Source organism: Trifolium pratense, linkage group LG1, assembly GCF_020283565.1.
Source record: "Trifolium pratense cultivar HEN17-A07 linkage group LG1, ARS_RC_1.1, whole genome shotgun sequence".
NCBI classification, from domain to species: Eukaryota; Viridiplantae; Streptophyta; class Magnoliopsida; order Fabales; family Fabaceae; genus Trifolium; species Trifolium pratense.
Genome location: NC_060059.1, coordinates 46015496 through 46032219, shown reverse-complemented (window position 1 = coordinate 46032219; position 16724 = coordinate 46015496). Strand labels below are relative to the sequence as shown.

The window sequence follows — 16724 nt, the reverse complement described above, 5'->3', positions numbered from 1 at the left end:
GATCGAATCGTGGTTCTCCCTACCAAGTTTGGCGCCAATCACCACTGAACCAACTAACGATTGGTAACTACATAGTTTTTTGGGAATGGATTGTCTCCCGTGGGCCAAAAACTGGAGGAAATAATGTTGATAAATCTCAACTCTTCATTTCTTTCAATGAGAAATCAATGGTCAGGATTACAAAGAGCATAACATATTTTGTCTCTTCTCCCTAGGCTTCCATCTTCTTCAAGACTTCAACAACCATTTTTCAGTTCTTCAATCACCATCATAATCACCCCCAAAAATCACAATTGCAGAAACAAACATAAATTTAATAGAGAATGAGTGAGGTTATGAAACTTGTAAAAATTGAATTTTTATTAATTGAATGAAGAACTGCACAAGTATGTTTTCAAAAATTGGGTTTTTCATTAACTGTTTGTAAAAATTAAACAGAAAATGTTTATGGAACTTGTAACAAAATTCAAAGAATTAGAGGTTCATATGTAGACGTAGTAGAAGAATGCAATAATAGAAATAAATAAAAAATCAATTATTTAGAGCTAGAAAGAAGAAACAAGAAAGAATGAACACATAATCCATTGTGTTGCTGGCATCTGTCATTGTGGCTGTGCAGATTCTCTCCACCGTGCTGCAAATATGTTGTAGGCATGGTGTTACAAAGATCCGGCAACCGCACAAATGGTGGGAGGAATTTGGGCGTTGAAGAAAAATCAGGAAAGAGAAGAGAAGTGGACCCATAATGACATTAGACTTTGTGTTTTAATCATGACCATTGATTTTACATTAAAAAAAATAGAGGGATGAGATTGCACATTAATTCCTCCAGTTTTTTATCCACGGGAGAGAATCCACTCCCTAGTTTTTTGGTTGTTGTTATTTGACAAGGGAGAATTTATTGTTCTGTAGAATCTCTAGAGTTATTTGACTTATTTCCCTTTTCTGAATTAACGGCACATTAACAGTGTTAAAAGAGGGAGGTTAGACTCAAGTTAAAAAATAAAGGGGGTGAGTGACATTTTAAGTGATCTTAGGGGAGGTCAATGTAATTTTCCCAAAAAATTAACCTATTATACTAGGTTAACCTTTTTTTTTTTTTGAAACATACTACTAGGTTAACCTTAAGGGTCGCACTTTAAACATTTAAAAAAAAAGAAAAAAAAAAGAATCATATTAGAAGCACCCTTTAAATAAAAGGGGGCATGTTCAATGACAGGTTATCATGGTCTATTTAGTAAATCCAACGATGAGATCTGTTACACAAGGAGCAGAATAAACAGAAAATACAAAATAGCATATATTATGCATGATTAATTCGATAAATGTAATGTTGTCAAAAACAAAAATTCAATAAATGTAATCTATATTCACAGATAGTCTAAGGGTTTCTATCAGAGAGCAAATAGAGTTTTCAAAACCAATGATGCAATAAACATCCCTACCACAATCCAATAAACCAGTTCAAATTACAAGGAAGTAGATGATCCAAAGCAACAACACACATTTTTCATTAAATGATTAAACTGAGCTACAAAATATCAGGTGGATTACAATATGGAACAACCCATTAACATAATTCAAGGCAACTCAATGAACAACACAGCCAATTTAGTATTCAAGTCACGGATGTATCAATAACTTAGTGTGCATATCCAATTGAGAAAAACAACAATACACAGATACATTACAGTTATACACCCTCGCCCCAAAAAACTAAAACTGCACTCCTTAATTCTACCAAGTTACATATCTCAAAATATGTAGAGATGTCATGAACAAAACAAGTGCAGACAACAGCGCATATTTTTACAATCCAGAAACATGTAACTAAGTATTTGAATTCTTTAGAAATTTCGCTATCCACACTGCAACATTCAACACGCCAGTCAAGCTTTTCCAGAATCTGTCCAAAACTGGGATTTTCTTGAGGGAAAAACAAAAACTGAAGACTATGAATTAATGTTTAATATCATCAGCACAAAGCCCCAAACCACAAACCAAAGGAAGGAGAGGTTTGTTTTTGAAGTAAATGAAACAAAATAAAACATTTAAACAAAAGATATACATATGTACTCAGATATTAACACCACGCCGAATTACTTGATGGCTAGTTGCACTCATTGCCTGGAACTCATGCTTCGTAACTGTGCTTATCACCATTGTTCAATCCGTACTGCAAAAAACATGAAATGGCAATACCTCCGTTACTAATATTATTGGACATCAATGTATCGAGTGGACTCGATAATAACCTATTTACACAAATATTAGTATGTGAAAAAGTAGTTTGATCTGTGCAAAAGATTTGTCTATCCATTCTGTTATGAATCATGATAGAATAGTTGATATTCAAAGATGTCAAAACAAAAGTTTTGGTAGTTTATTTATAGTTGATATAAAAGTTGAGCCTCTCTTTTGACAAACTCTTTACAAAATTAGGAATTATTTTAGTATCATCAAAATCCATTCATGATTATCCAGAAAACTACACTTTAGACCATATCATACCTTCTCTCTCATCCGTGAGCTCCAAACGTCAGAGTGGTTTCCTCTGATATCACCTTTGCTTGACCCAGCTGTTTGGCCAGACTGAGGATTTAGTAGGGGCTCCCTACATCTACTCCTAGCATCATATTCCTCCTCATCATCAAAATCTTGTCTTTGAGTAGAAACCGTGGCTCGTAAAATTAATGCTACCAGTAGAGATAATGCCTAAGGTTGGAAAAAAGTAGCAATAAAACAAGGGATGAAAAAGGAAACCCGGAAAATGATGTAAATTCATGCAGTGCAGTTATTATATGATACTTTGTGTTCTTAATTTTGTGTTCTTAATAATACTATTGTCATGATGATACAAACAATATTCTCATAGCAATCTCATGGTGTCCTTGTAACATGTAACAACACACGCAAGAACACACACACAGATGAAATATGCCAGGCACCGCATCTAATCTTACGTAGATTTTTGGCCTGTTTTCGTATTTCAACCTTACTTTTTCCAGTCTCGTATATAACAACAAAAACTCTCAAATTGTTAGTCTCAAATATAAGCAAAATTCAAATCTCATTAATATAATTAATGCAGTTATTCCATATTTACCCTTGATTAAAGTTTATATTCATTTTTCCAATTTTTTAACATTCTTGCAATTGGCAAGTCTTTTTTTTACAAAAGCAATTGGCAAGTCTCAAAAACGTTCATTTTCCAACACATTTTCATGAAGAGGCGTGAGTTACTACAGCATCAGAACTTCTATGATCATGAGAGAGGATTGTATAGGCGTGACGTGAGTTATCACTCTCCAAAGTGGATTAATAAGAAATCCAAAAAATTAAGGAAGAATGCCAAAAATTGCAGATTTTATTGTTTAATTTAACTGAAGATAAAGTTAAGGGCAAAATAGGAAATATTATTATTATTGGCATCACTTAAATGCAGTCAACCCACTTTCTTAAGGGGTACAGTACATTTTTTATTTGTTGCTTATAAATAAGACCGGACGGAGAGTCTATTCTAGGGTTTAAGCGCAGCTTTGAATTGAGAATTAGGGTTTCAAGGTTTCAGTGGAAATCATGAGTTCGAGATCAACTGGGAAGGTGAAATGGTTCAACGTTCAGAAGGGGTTTGGTTTCATTACCCCTGATGATGGTTCCGAGGAGCTTTTCATTCACCAATCTCAGATCCAGGCTGATGGTTTCCGTAGCCTGGCTGAAGGAGAGACTGTTGAGTATCAGATTGAATCTGATAATGATGGACGTTTGAAGACTGTTAGTGTTACCGGACCTAATGGTGCTTCTGTTCAGGGAGCCAGACGTGCTAGCAGCGGCGGTGGTTACAAGCGAGGTGGAGGCAGTTATGGCGGTGGAGGATACAGCGGCGGAGGTGGATATGGAAGTGGCGACGGCAGAGGCTATGGTGGTGGTGGACGAGGAGGTGGACATGGTGGAGGCGGCGGTGGCTGCTATAACTGTGGTGAATCTGGCCACATGTCTAGGGATTGCAGCAGCGGTGGTCTTGGTGGAGGCAGGTAGGCGGTGGTGGAAGCTGCTACAGCTGTGGAGAATCTAGTCACTTCGCCAGAGATTTCCCTATCAGTGCCCGTTAGATTTCTGCGCTTTACTTTCTATGAGTAAAGTGCGGGTGATTTAGTTGGTTTTAAGTTTTCAGAGTCGCTATTTTGGTTTTGATTTTATCTTTATATTTTGTCATAGTTTTTTTTGGGGTTTTATGCTGGATTTATCTATTGTGCGAACTCTTGGTCTTTAATATTGTGTCTTTATAGTTGGTTTTAAACTCTTGGTCTTTTTACTTATTTTGTTCGTTTGGTTGGCAAAAAAAAAGAAATAAGTAAACAAAGTTAAAAAAAAAAAAAACAGGGCAGACCTGTCAAAAAAATAAGTAAACAGAACAGCATAATCTATTTCTGGTCTGTTCCCCATACTTCACAAATACTACTATGTTGCACCAAAGTATTAAAATTAGAAATCAAAGCAGAACGTATCAAAACCTCCACAACTCAAACTAATTTTCCCGTACAATAAATCAATCCAAATGAAAGGGAGGGGGGGGGCAAGAAAAGGTTGAGATGAACAAATTTCCTAGGGAGAAAAATCCATGTACATCCATAGCTCACACTACACTGATCTATGTTGCCTCTAATATGTAAGAAGGATCACTAAAATAGCCATTGGATATACTCTGAACCGTTGCTTACCCTCTTTTATTTCGAATAGCTATAACTATTACATGAAGACCACAACCAAAGTATGACTGTAATGCCTATAAAAAATAAAAATTTTAACAACAAAATTAATTGGTTACTAGGGAGAGTTGTATCATGACCATTATCACTCCAACCCATATGTCCTTCCCCTCAAACCACCAAGCCCCCTTATCAGTCCTATGTATAAACAATAGTCTATAACTTACTCGTTCACCAGTGAGAGGTCACAAAAAACGGCCTAATGCCAAGACCAAAAGGCAACAGAAATTAATATACCTGAACCATAAGAACAACAATGCCAACCCATCTACATATATCTTGATTATCTTCAATGAAAGATCGAAGGCTCTCAATTTGACCAGTTGGATCAACTGGAAGATCCTGTAAAGGTAATAATCAACATAATATTGTCATTAGAAAAAAGCATAGATGTTAACTGATACAACCGTGTTTATAAAGAGTGGACATGACAAACCTCTTGCCATTGACGGTCAATTGCAATGAATACCACTAAAGCAGCCTCAAGTAAAACAAGTACCGTGATGAGTAGAGTGTACTAGCATTTTCAAAAGGTTAAGGAATGAAAAGGAAAATTGGAACAAAAGTGGATTTACTTCCAAGTATTCAACACGCATTAACTCTTCAAACAACAATAGATTATCGAAACCAAACCAAGGTATAGAAATAAATATAACTCAGTTTTAAGTGGGATACAAAACACAAGCAGCAACCATTAATAATCTCAGCTGCAATGCAACCAAAGAAAGCAATGCAGCACACCAATATGCCCACACACATGAAACCATAGATGAACCTATCAACATCAAGTGAAAAACATGGTTAGCAAAGAATAAAAAATTAAATACCAAATAACCTTCAAAACCTCAAAAACAAACCCCATTTCACTAGGGATACTGCAATCTAATTATAACTATAGCAACATTTCTTTAATTGATAAACTACGGTATTCTCCACCCTCAACTTTGGAGACTAATCCCTCGAAGTACCATCAAGAACAATGGGGACCTCTTTCAACATACTTTTCTCTATTCATAAGCATCAGGAACTGAACTCTGAACCTCTTGCTTAAACGATCCGATCCCCTACCACTGCTTGAGATACATCCGCCGACAGTGACAGTGGGAGTTGATCTCACGTCTCTGCGGGGCATGAATCAACTCATTACTAACTAGACCAACCTCAATTGGTAGTAACCAAGATTTATTATAAAACTTCCATGATCACCCAATTCACAAAATAGAATTAAAAGAAAAATTAATAATAGAAACTTAAATGTGAATTCACTTTTGAGAATTTACTCCAAGGGTCAAAGTAGTTGATAGTAAGGAACCATTTAATAATAAAGCATTTAATACACCTGACAATACAAAAAAACATTTCACTGATTACTATAGTATTACTAGCGACGTCAATATAACTCAATTGGTAGAAACACCTTACTATATATGCAGGGGATTGGGATTTGAACATGGATTCTCCACTTATTCACTAGTGCAAAATTATAACCACGAGGCTAATTGACAAAAATAAATAAATAAATAAATAAATAAATATTACAATTAGTACACTAAATCTATCTATCTATCTATAAAATAAAAACAATAAATAAAAGAAATTTGATTGAATTGTTAGTGAAAAAGAAAGAAACGAACCAAGGAGCGGGAAGGTTGATATTGGAAGTGAGAAGAGGGGAAAAGGAACGAGGGAGAGAGATGTAAAAATGGGGAAGAGGTGGTGGTTGAGGAATGTAATGATCCCAGTGATTGAGCATCCATATGGAATAGAGAAGAATTGAAGCACCAACAAATGCTTGAAGAAAATTCAGAAACTTGAGAACGAAAGCTAAAGAAAAATGGCAACAATTGATTCGCATGTTTAGGGTTTTTGTTCTTAGCTTTTTTTTTTCTCCCTAATTTCGATTTAGAAACAACCAGTTCTGATCTCGTCGATTACTCTTCACCAATATTACCCAAAAATATATATATATATATATATATATATATATATATATATATATATATATATATATATATATATATATATATATATATATATATATATATATTTGTGTTTCATTTTTTTTTTTAATAAATGAGATGACTGAGGTTCGAACTTTAACCTCTATGTATACAATATAATGTTTGTTAATTGAACTAAGCTCACGTACCATTTTTGTTCTTTTTTTTATAGCTCACGTACCATTTTCTCTTAATAACCCGTATGCTTTTATTTATTTATTTAATAATTTAAGAGATTAATTGCAAGTTTGCAATTTGTATTCATTTTCAATTTTCATCACATTTAACTTAAACTAGTATCTGGACCCGTGCCAAGCACGGGTAAAATGAAACAAAAATTTAATATTTTAATATTAAAATTTTCATAATTCTCAAATAAAAAGAATGAAAAATGAAAAGCTATAACATAAAAAAATAAATAAATAAATAAAATAAAATAAAAAGTAGGATCCCGTATTTGTCAAAAGTTAAATAAAATATGATCATGTATTAATATATAAATATAGTTCCTGTGTAAATCACAAAAAAAAAGTTGGCCCCGTATAAATTACAAAAAAATAAATCATTTCTCTTATACGTAAAAATATAGACTTGTGGTCCCATAAGTCCTAGCTAGTTCAACTGACAAAATGTCAAAATTGTTACGTCGGACGTCGTGACCCGGATTTGAATCCGGGATCTCACAATTATATGAGAGTTTAATTTCAGTGGATTATCACTTCATCTAAGACAAAAAAAAATATAGACTTGTGTGTAAACTTTAAAAAAAAAATCGCCCGCCAAACAAACAAAAAAAGTTAAACTAAAGTCATAATATCCATAGTAAAATAAATATGAAACAAAAATACCCTAAAAAGGTTATATGAATATATCTTATATTAGTTAATTTTCACATCAATATCCTCCAAATAAAATAAATATAGAATATAGTATAAATTAAAAAAAAAATTGTCTTTGTGTTAATATATAAATACAAATACAAACTAGTCCCACACCCGTGCGATGCACAGGTGTTATGTGGTATTTTATATTATAATGTTGAAAAATTATTAGTATAAATTGTAACAATAAGTATTATAAAATGAAAATAATAATAATAATAATAATAATAATAATAATAATATAAAAGTGATGTACTTATCACTTCCTCCAACCAATATATATACCTATATGTATAGAGAATGAGTACGGACCATCAAAATTGAATGAAATATATTTATTTTTTTGGTGGGGTGTGCCAGCCAATGCAATAGTGCAACGCATAGGCAATACACTAAAATTGAATGAAATATGATAATGATAATGATTATTATATATTTCAATCTCATAACCTAACTTTTTGCATAACCTTCACTCTTCTCTAAAATTATAATGTAATTAAGTCAATAATGTATATCTTCGTATTTTTTTTGTGTGACTAAATTATAAACTCTTTGTTGTTTCTATAAAAACGGTTGACATTTAAATGAGATAAATATTGAAAGAGAATCCAACCATGTTCATCTTCATTGTCACTAAGAAATGTTATAATAATGTAGAAAAATGTAACATCACAACATCAATTTTTGGATAATTGGAGAGGTATAATTCAATAATAATGTAGAAAATTGTAACATCTTGTGACATCAATTTTTGGATAATTGGAGAAGCATAATTCTTTATTATTTATTATGAGACTGATATAATATAAAAAAAAAAATAGAGATGGGAATGATATAATATTGATTATATTGAAAAAATATATAAGGAAATGATGTGGAAACAAAAAAAATAGAGATGAAAATGATATAATATAAGGAAGTGATGTGGCATTATTGTGTGATTTAATTGGATGTAAATGAGTGATGTGGATTAGGGTTAAAATGGATAGTAGGAGAACTATCTAGGAATTATATATATAGATTATTATTATTATTATTATTATTATTATTATTATTATTATTATTATTATTATTATTATTATTATTATTATTATTATTGTTGTTGTTGTTGTTGTTTTGGGTTATTATCCATTTTAATTTTTTTTTTTTATTTTGTGTATTTTATTGTTTTTTGTTAATCAAAACTATAACATCTTGTAACATCAATTTTTGGATAATTAGAGAAGCATAATTCTTTATTATTTATTATGAGATTGATATAATATAAAAAAAATAGAGATGAGAATGATATAATATAAGGAAGTGATGTGGCATTATTGTGGGATTTAATTGGATGCAAGTGAGTGATGTGGATTAGGGTTAAGATGGATAGTAGGAGAACTATCTAGGAATTATATATATAGATATAGTCCTTATAGTAATATATTTTTTTGATATTAACCCTCTTCTTCTCATGGAATAATTATCTGATAATCCAGAGTTCGACCGCCACGTAAGTATAGCCCCAAAATAATACATGTGTAAAAATATATGCCCATATAAATTATAAATACAAAAGTCTCACATAAATTATAGAATAAAAATAGATTATTGTCTTAATATATGAATATAAATTTATAGTCTTCATATAAATCAACAACAAAAAAAAAGTCATATATAAATAACAAAAAAAAATGAACACGAGCCCCATTAAAAAAATACAAAAAAATAGGTCAATATATGAATATATGAGTAAAAGTATAAAATCCTGTATAAACGTGTTAAAATAAAGCCCCCGGGCAAAGAAAAAATGTATAAATGCAAGGTTTTCTACATCTCAACCATTGATGAAAAAAAGTAATATGAATTTATGATAGAGAAATTGTTTACCACCACAAGCTTTTACTAATCCCTTAATTTTTGAAATTGCCTTAATTTATGGGGTTCATCCAATATTTGACATTTCCAAAAATATATTGCATTACCATATATTTTCCAACTATTTTAAATATACTACAAGGTGAATTCTTCGGTACACATATTATGTGGATGTGTACCGGTACATCGCTGATGTGGTTAACAAGTAATATAGTAATTAATGCAGATTTGTCAAAAAAAAAAATTAATGCAGATTTTGTTTCTTTATTAAGTTTTTTATATTAAACACTACTTTTTAATATTGACAAATGTATCCTTCCACAATAAATCAAGCCATGCATCATATCTTTCAACTTATATATGATTTTCGACAAATTCAAATATTTTAATATTATTCTAATATCTTATAAATAATATTATTTTAGTATTTTGTATTTTCTTAAAAATTAAAATATGATTTTAATAACTTTTTTAATTATTCAAACAAAAAAAACTTTTAAAATTATTAATATGATTGATCCAACTACGATTTTAATATTTCAATATTATTACTTTTCAATTTTTTTTTTAATATTATTAGTTTATAAAGATTAATATTCATTTACCACCTAATCATTAGTGCATATAATTATTAAAAAATATTTATTTTTTAGTAAAAAAAACTTAAATTTTTTAATATGTTTATATATTTATTGTAATATTGTTAATTTTTAGTGATTCGTTATATTTTACAGGGTTAAATAAGTTTGTTATTGATACAAAATTACTAAATTTAATTTTTCATCTTCATAAGAAAATGTCATGTTTTGATTCCCACAAAATGTTTATGCATGCAATTTTGGTCATGTTGTAAAGTTGATGTATATTTCTGATGATTTTGCAAATATGTATAGCGCATTATAAAAAGTTTGTCCAAAAGTAAGGAGCACAAAATTTGATTTCTAGGTCAAAATATTCGTTACTTTTATCTTGATATTTTGATTTACAAAATTCATATTTAATTCGTCTCATATTAAAAAATACTAAAGTTTTGTAAATGAACTTTTGACATTGTTCTAGACATGCTTAATTGTCGAAATTCAAATTCATAAGTTATTGTTAGTCCAATTAAGTGATATTGAACGACTTGATTGAGAAAAATTGAATTCCTTAATAAAGTAAGTATAATTAGTTAAGTTTGCATATGAATTATGTTTCATGTTGAAGGGTTTGATCTAAAATTTTTATTTCTGTTGACACAATTGACATTATTAGTCGAGACTTAATAGTCATTTCATTTGAACTATGTTTTTTTTAAGTCATAGTTAATCTAACTAGTTGAGGTTGAATTGTTTGATTTTAGAATTTGAATTCTTAAGTGTTTCACATTCCCATTTGGTCAAGTTGAATAGTGAGATTGAGAATCTTTGATCTCCTTAGTTCCTTTCAGTCTAATTGATTGTGACTTAACAATCATTTCATAATAACTAGGTTTCTAGTGTAATAGTTCGTTCAACAATATGAGATTGAACTGTTAGCTAGAATGTTGAAATTCAACTTTTTAAGTGTTTATCATTTCAATTAGGTCAAGTTGAATAGATTAACTGAGATGAATTGATTCCCTATGTCACAATTGAGAAAATTAGTTGAGACTTAACACTCATTTAATATGAATTACGTTTCTTGAGTCATAGTTAATCTAACTAGTTGATGTTGAACTGTTACATTGTCGACATTTAAATTCTTAAGTGTTTTACATTTCAATTTGGTCAACTTATTTCTTTGGTTCTTATCGGTAGAATTGGTAGCAACTTTTTTTTTTTAAAAACTTGGTATCCGACCTTAGGTCCGACAGAATTGGTAGCAACTTAATAATCCTTTTCTGATAACTAGGTGTTTGATTAACAGGTAATTCAATTAGTTGACATCGAAATATTATATTGCTAAAAATTTAAATGTCATGGGTCTCGTTCCAATTAGGTGGTATTGAATTGTTTGAGAAAAAAATTAAAATCAAACACGTACAATACAACTGAAGTTGTCCTGTCAAGTCCCTTAAGTTTTAGCATATCTTTTTTTTTAAGAATCACACACTACATGAAAACCTCAATTTTCTAATAAAACTTGTTGAGGACTTAAGTAAGTAAAGCCCTCAAACTTATTAGGGGGCTTCTATGGTACATATGAAAAAATTCAATCTACCGGTACATTAGATCAATTAATTAATAATTATTTATTAAATAAAAAAATTAGTTGCCGATTATTGTATTTCAGAGATAATAATTTCATAAGAAAAGACACAATTTCAATGTTTTATAAGCAATACACAAACATTTTTACATTTTTTCATAAAAAAAAAAAATCAATATTGACTATTATGAGTGATAAATTTTTTTTTTTTTTTTTTATAATTTTGATAAATAGTATTTAGTTATTATAATATTTTAAATGATAAAAAATGATTTATTTTGGAAAAATATTCATTTACCTAATAATATAATGATCTAATATATCGGAAAAATATTCATTTACCTAATAGAGGTCTGGATAGGGTTCAATTTGAAAGCGACTCGCAGGTTTTAACTAAAGCTATTCGAACGAGGCATAGTGATAATTCGGAATTTAGTTTAATTGTTGCTGATATTATCCAAATTATGTTATCGTGTATAAACTTTGAAGTGAAGTTTGTTGGGAGACAAGTGAATATGGTTGCTCATTCACTTGCTCGGGCGGCCAATTCTTGGGCTAGTTTCCATAGATTTGAGATTATTCTCTTATGTATTGAACATTTACTAGTTAATGAAAGGCGTTAAGTTTGTTTGATTAAAAACTAAAAAAAATTTGAAGGAATATTTTTAGTAAAGGGTAATTTTGGTAGAAACTCTCAAATATCTTAAATATTGTACAAAAAAAATATTTGAGAGTTTCTACAAATATATATATATATATATATATATATATATATATATATATATATATATATATATATATATATATATATTTGAGAGTTTTCAAAAAAAAAAAGGTACCATGTATATAATATTTGAGAGAGTTTTTTAAAAAATATATAACATTTGAGATATTTGAGCATTTCTACCAAAATTACCCTTTATTACAAATATTTCATCACCTCCCATTCACTCCATCTACTTCGAAACAAACATACTCTAAAGGAAAATGTTACTCCATCCGATCCTATATATAAGAAAAAGTTTATTTTTTAGATTCATCGTAAAATTGATGTATCTAGATAACATTATAGTCTAGATACATCAACTTTACATTGAATTTAAAAATAAACTTTTTCTTATATATAGGATCGGATGGGGTATTTAGTAAGAATTTTTTGATGCAAGAAAGAGAAGAATGATACCCACAACCTAAAACAAAAAAAACCAACCGCCGGAAATTGAAAAACCTCAAAATTGCATATATGAAACAAAAATATGAACTTTACGAGAAATTGAAAGAAATGCTTCAAAACGAGTGATGCTATAAGTATAAAAAATAATAGAAATTGATGAAAAGCAAAAAAAAACACATATTAAAACCCTTTTGTCAATTTCACAAAAAAAAAACCTTTTGTAAAAAAAAAAACATTTTGAAATTTTTGTAAATTAAAAATCTCATCTCATCTAAAACATCTCATCTCTTTTTATTTTATTTTTTTTTTTACAAAACATCTCTATTTATTTTGACAAAAAGCAATTTAGGAAATTTCTTTAATTTCCATTTTAAAATTTTTGTAAATTAAAAGAGTAATTTAGGAAATTTCTATTTAAAGAAGTCTTGAAATGACATGTTAAATTATTATTACATGTGGACCAATTAAAATTATACACCTTAACTGTGTACCGGTACACGGCCACATAAGATGTGTACCGGAGTGCTCACCATACTACAATCAATAAATATATATACTACAGTCAATTTTTTTTTAATGTATTCATAAAAAGAAATTAGTGTAGCTATAATTATTTATAAAAAAAAAATTCATTTTAAAAAAAGTTATTTCGTTTTAATGTACCTATAGTTTTTAAAAAATAAAAATTATTAAAAAGCTTTTATTTACAATATAAAAATTAAAATCTTTTTCCTTAAAATATAAAAAAAATCATTTAATGTATATACTACAGTCAATAAATATATATACTACAGTCAATTTTTTTTTAATGTATTCATAAAAAGAAATTAGTGTAGCTATAATTATTTATAAAAAATATTTTATTTTAAAAAAATTTATTTCGTTTTAATGTCCTATAGTTTTTAAAAAATAAAAATTATTAAAAAGCTTTTATTTACAATACAAAAATTAAAATCCTTTTCCTTAAAATATGAAAAAATCATTTAGATAAATACTTCTTTCAATTAGCTTTTTATTTTATGCCAAAGATTAATATAAAATTATTTTTAGAGGATTTTCTTTTATTCATACTTTTAATTCGAATTTGCTATAATTATATAGATTGATATTTCCATTTTTATTAAACAAAACGTGTGGCTAATTTACGCCCAAATATATTAATATATTTCAATTTCATTATTTTATTTGCTGAAAAAAAATGAGCTAGTAAACATTTATTAGAATTAGAATTCTTTGAATTATATGTACCCAAAAAAAAATTCTTTGAATTATTGCCATATATGATTTTAATTGAAATAAAAAAAATGTATTGATGAGTGAATCAATTAATTGATATCAATCAGCACCAATTTTGCGAAAAAAGAAAAATAAATGGTTTTTTTTAACGTAAAAATAAATGGTTCTTGCTTATACAAATGGCTCTGAGGAGCTATGGTAATAAGAAATAACCAAAGTCCACCCTAATAAACTTTAAGATTTTCAAATTGTACTGCTGGGGCCAAATTATGTGTTGACCAATAATTTTTTTACATGATATCTATTATGGGACGTTTGGTTTTTGTCTAGTTATTTTATCATCAACCTCATTAAAAATTGTAGGGACAAATCCAAACAAAATTCTGAATAGAGAACCAAATTATCAATTATAAAATTATCAATTATATATATCCATAAACTTTACATAATTGGTAGAAAAAAAAAACTACATTACATAAATAATCCTATAATAAACTACATTACATAATTGTAAAAAAGAAACTAAATCACATAGATAATCCTATAACTCCTACAAAAATAAATCCAATGGATATTGAACCTTTGCAATAGGGAACTGCACTCAGGTAATATATGTGTATATATATATATATCATGATGAGAAGGGATCGAATCAATTTTTTTTACAATTACATGTGATACAGTTTTCATTGTGCATCAATGCGATTTATAATTAACAAAAAAAATTGACATAATTGTGATTTATAATTGATATTGTTCTGGACTGGGCCAAGAGCTGGCCCAATCACTTATGCCCGACATTTGGGGCATGGCCCAACAAGGGGAGACCCCCCCGACACGTCAGCCAATGACGTGTCCTGCTCGACATAACGGATTAGCTCCACGCTAATCACGTGCTCGTCTATCCATGCGCGATGACTAATTCAGCCTTAGCTTAACAGCTAAGCAGCACGTTTAACACGTGCTCCATTATCCAACCGCATCTGTCACGGAGTCATCCATTACCCGCCAATAGCGGAACGACTCCAACCAGGATAGAAGCAAATAACGGCCTTCCCCTACGATACAGGGACTATCCTGGCAGTTGAGCCTATTGGGCCGGTTATCCAGGCCCAATAGACCAACCTTTGGCCCAGCGCTGGGGGCACTATATAAGCTCTCCTATACAGGAGAGCCAGGTATTCTGATTCATTCTCACTATACTTTCTCTCTCTTCTTTGTATCTCTCTTGTTCACCTTGCTGACTTAGGCATCGGAGCACCTGCAGGTACAAACCCCCCCTTCGGTGTGGACGCTTGCTCAACGGACCGGCCATCAACCTTTCTGATCAACAGGTTAGATCAGTGGCGCCGTCTGTGGGGACTGAGTTCTTCCCCATTCTTTAACCTTTCCTCAAAGAAACAAAGATAAAAAACCAAACCTCTCAAGAAACTTCATCATGGCCAGTTCTTCGCAGCCACTCAACACCGACGCCGGCGACGACAACGCGCTCAACGTTCCATCCTCTCCGCCGCCGCAGAATAACACCGTGCTATCACCGGTGCGTGACGATACCACCGTGACACGCGGTCCAGAAACCGACTCCCGCGACGGACGGGAGGCCTCACTCTCTTCCGATGAAGAAGACGTCGAGATCCTAACCGATCGTCGGATGGGCAAACGCCCGCAATTCAAGCAAGAAGCTCCGGCAAACAACGCCGAACAGCCCGCCGTCTTGGCCAACTCTGAGGTCGCAGCCTTGATCGCTGCCCTCAAACAAACAACGGAGGCCATGCAGGCTCAAAATCGTCGACTGGACGAGCAGAGCGAAAGAATCGCCGCGCTGGAGAAAAGCCGGCGTCGCAGAAAGACCAACTCTCCCCCGCGGAGACACCAGGCTAATCCTTCCCCTCCTCGACCGGCGGCCGTCAAACATCGACGCCCCGACTTAGAGAGGGTCGAAGTTACTCCTCGGAAGAGGGACCGTACTCCTCCACATCGCGAGGGTAGGCTCTCCCCGGGCAAGAAAGGAAAACACGAAGCTCCGCGCCGCCATTCACCTCAAGGGTTGACGAACATGGCCAAGCATGGCGCGTCGGGCAGCTACCGTCCTCGCAAATCTCGCAGTCCAACGCCCATGCCCGGCGACTATTCTCCCCGGTCTTCCGAGGACCATTCTCCCAACGGGAGCGACGAGGGCGATCCCCGATGCCCTCTTTCCAGAGACATCTTAAAGAAACATATTCCAAAGGGTTTCGAGAGACCTCCTACGCTCCCCGCGTATGATGGTTTGACCGACCCCGACGATCACATAGCCAATGTCAACGCGAACCTGGATTTCAGGAACATTAGCGGTGCCATTAGGTGCAGACTGTTCCCAACCACGCTGAGAAAGGGAGCAATGGCATGGTACCAAAGCCTGCCCCCTCAATCCATCCATTCATGGAGGGATCTTACTGAACAGTTTTCCAGACACTTCACCGCTTCCCGCAAGCACCCAAAGACTGTGCATGCCTTGGAGGCCATATACCAAGCTGAAGACGAAACTCTCCGCAACTTCGTCGAGAGATTCAACAAAGAGGCTGTGCAGGTCGAAACGACCGACGACATGAAGAAATACTTGCTGCAGAGGGGCCTTCGCCCGGGCAGCGATTTTGCT

At 31.9% G+C, this 16724-nt stretch overlaps 1 protein-coding gene and 1 pseudogene across 1 annotated transcript; one reads left to right on the top strand and one right to left on the bottom strand.

Moving 5' to 3' along the window:
- Positions 1–1484: 1484 nt before the first annotated feature.
- On the bottom strand, positions 1485–6730 carry LOC123896556 (tetraspanin-18-like). The gene is made up of 6 exons (XM_045946933.1): positions 6404–6730; positions 5445–5544; positions 5206–5286; positions 5007–5111; positions 2512–2715; positions 1485–2176 (listed from the first exon to the last, which is right to left on the bottom strand). Exons 1-6 carry the CDS (start codon positions 6622–6624, stop codon positions 2135–2137), a joined length of 753 nt encoding a protein of 250 aa, XP_045802889.1. The 5' UTR covers positions 6625–6730; the 3' UTR covers positions 1485–2134.
- LOC123896564 lies at positions 3520–4279 on the top strand (annotated as a pseudogene).
- Positions 6731–16724: the final 9994 nt, after the last annotated feature.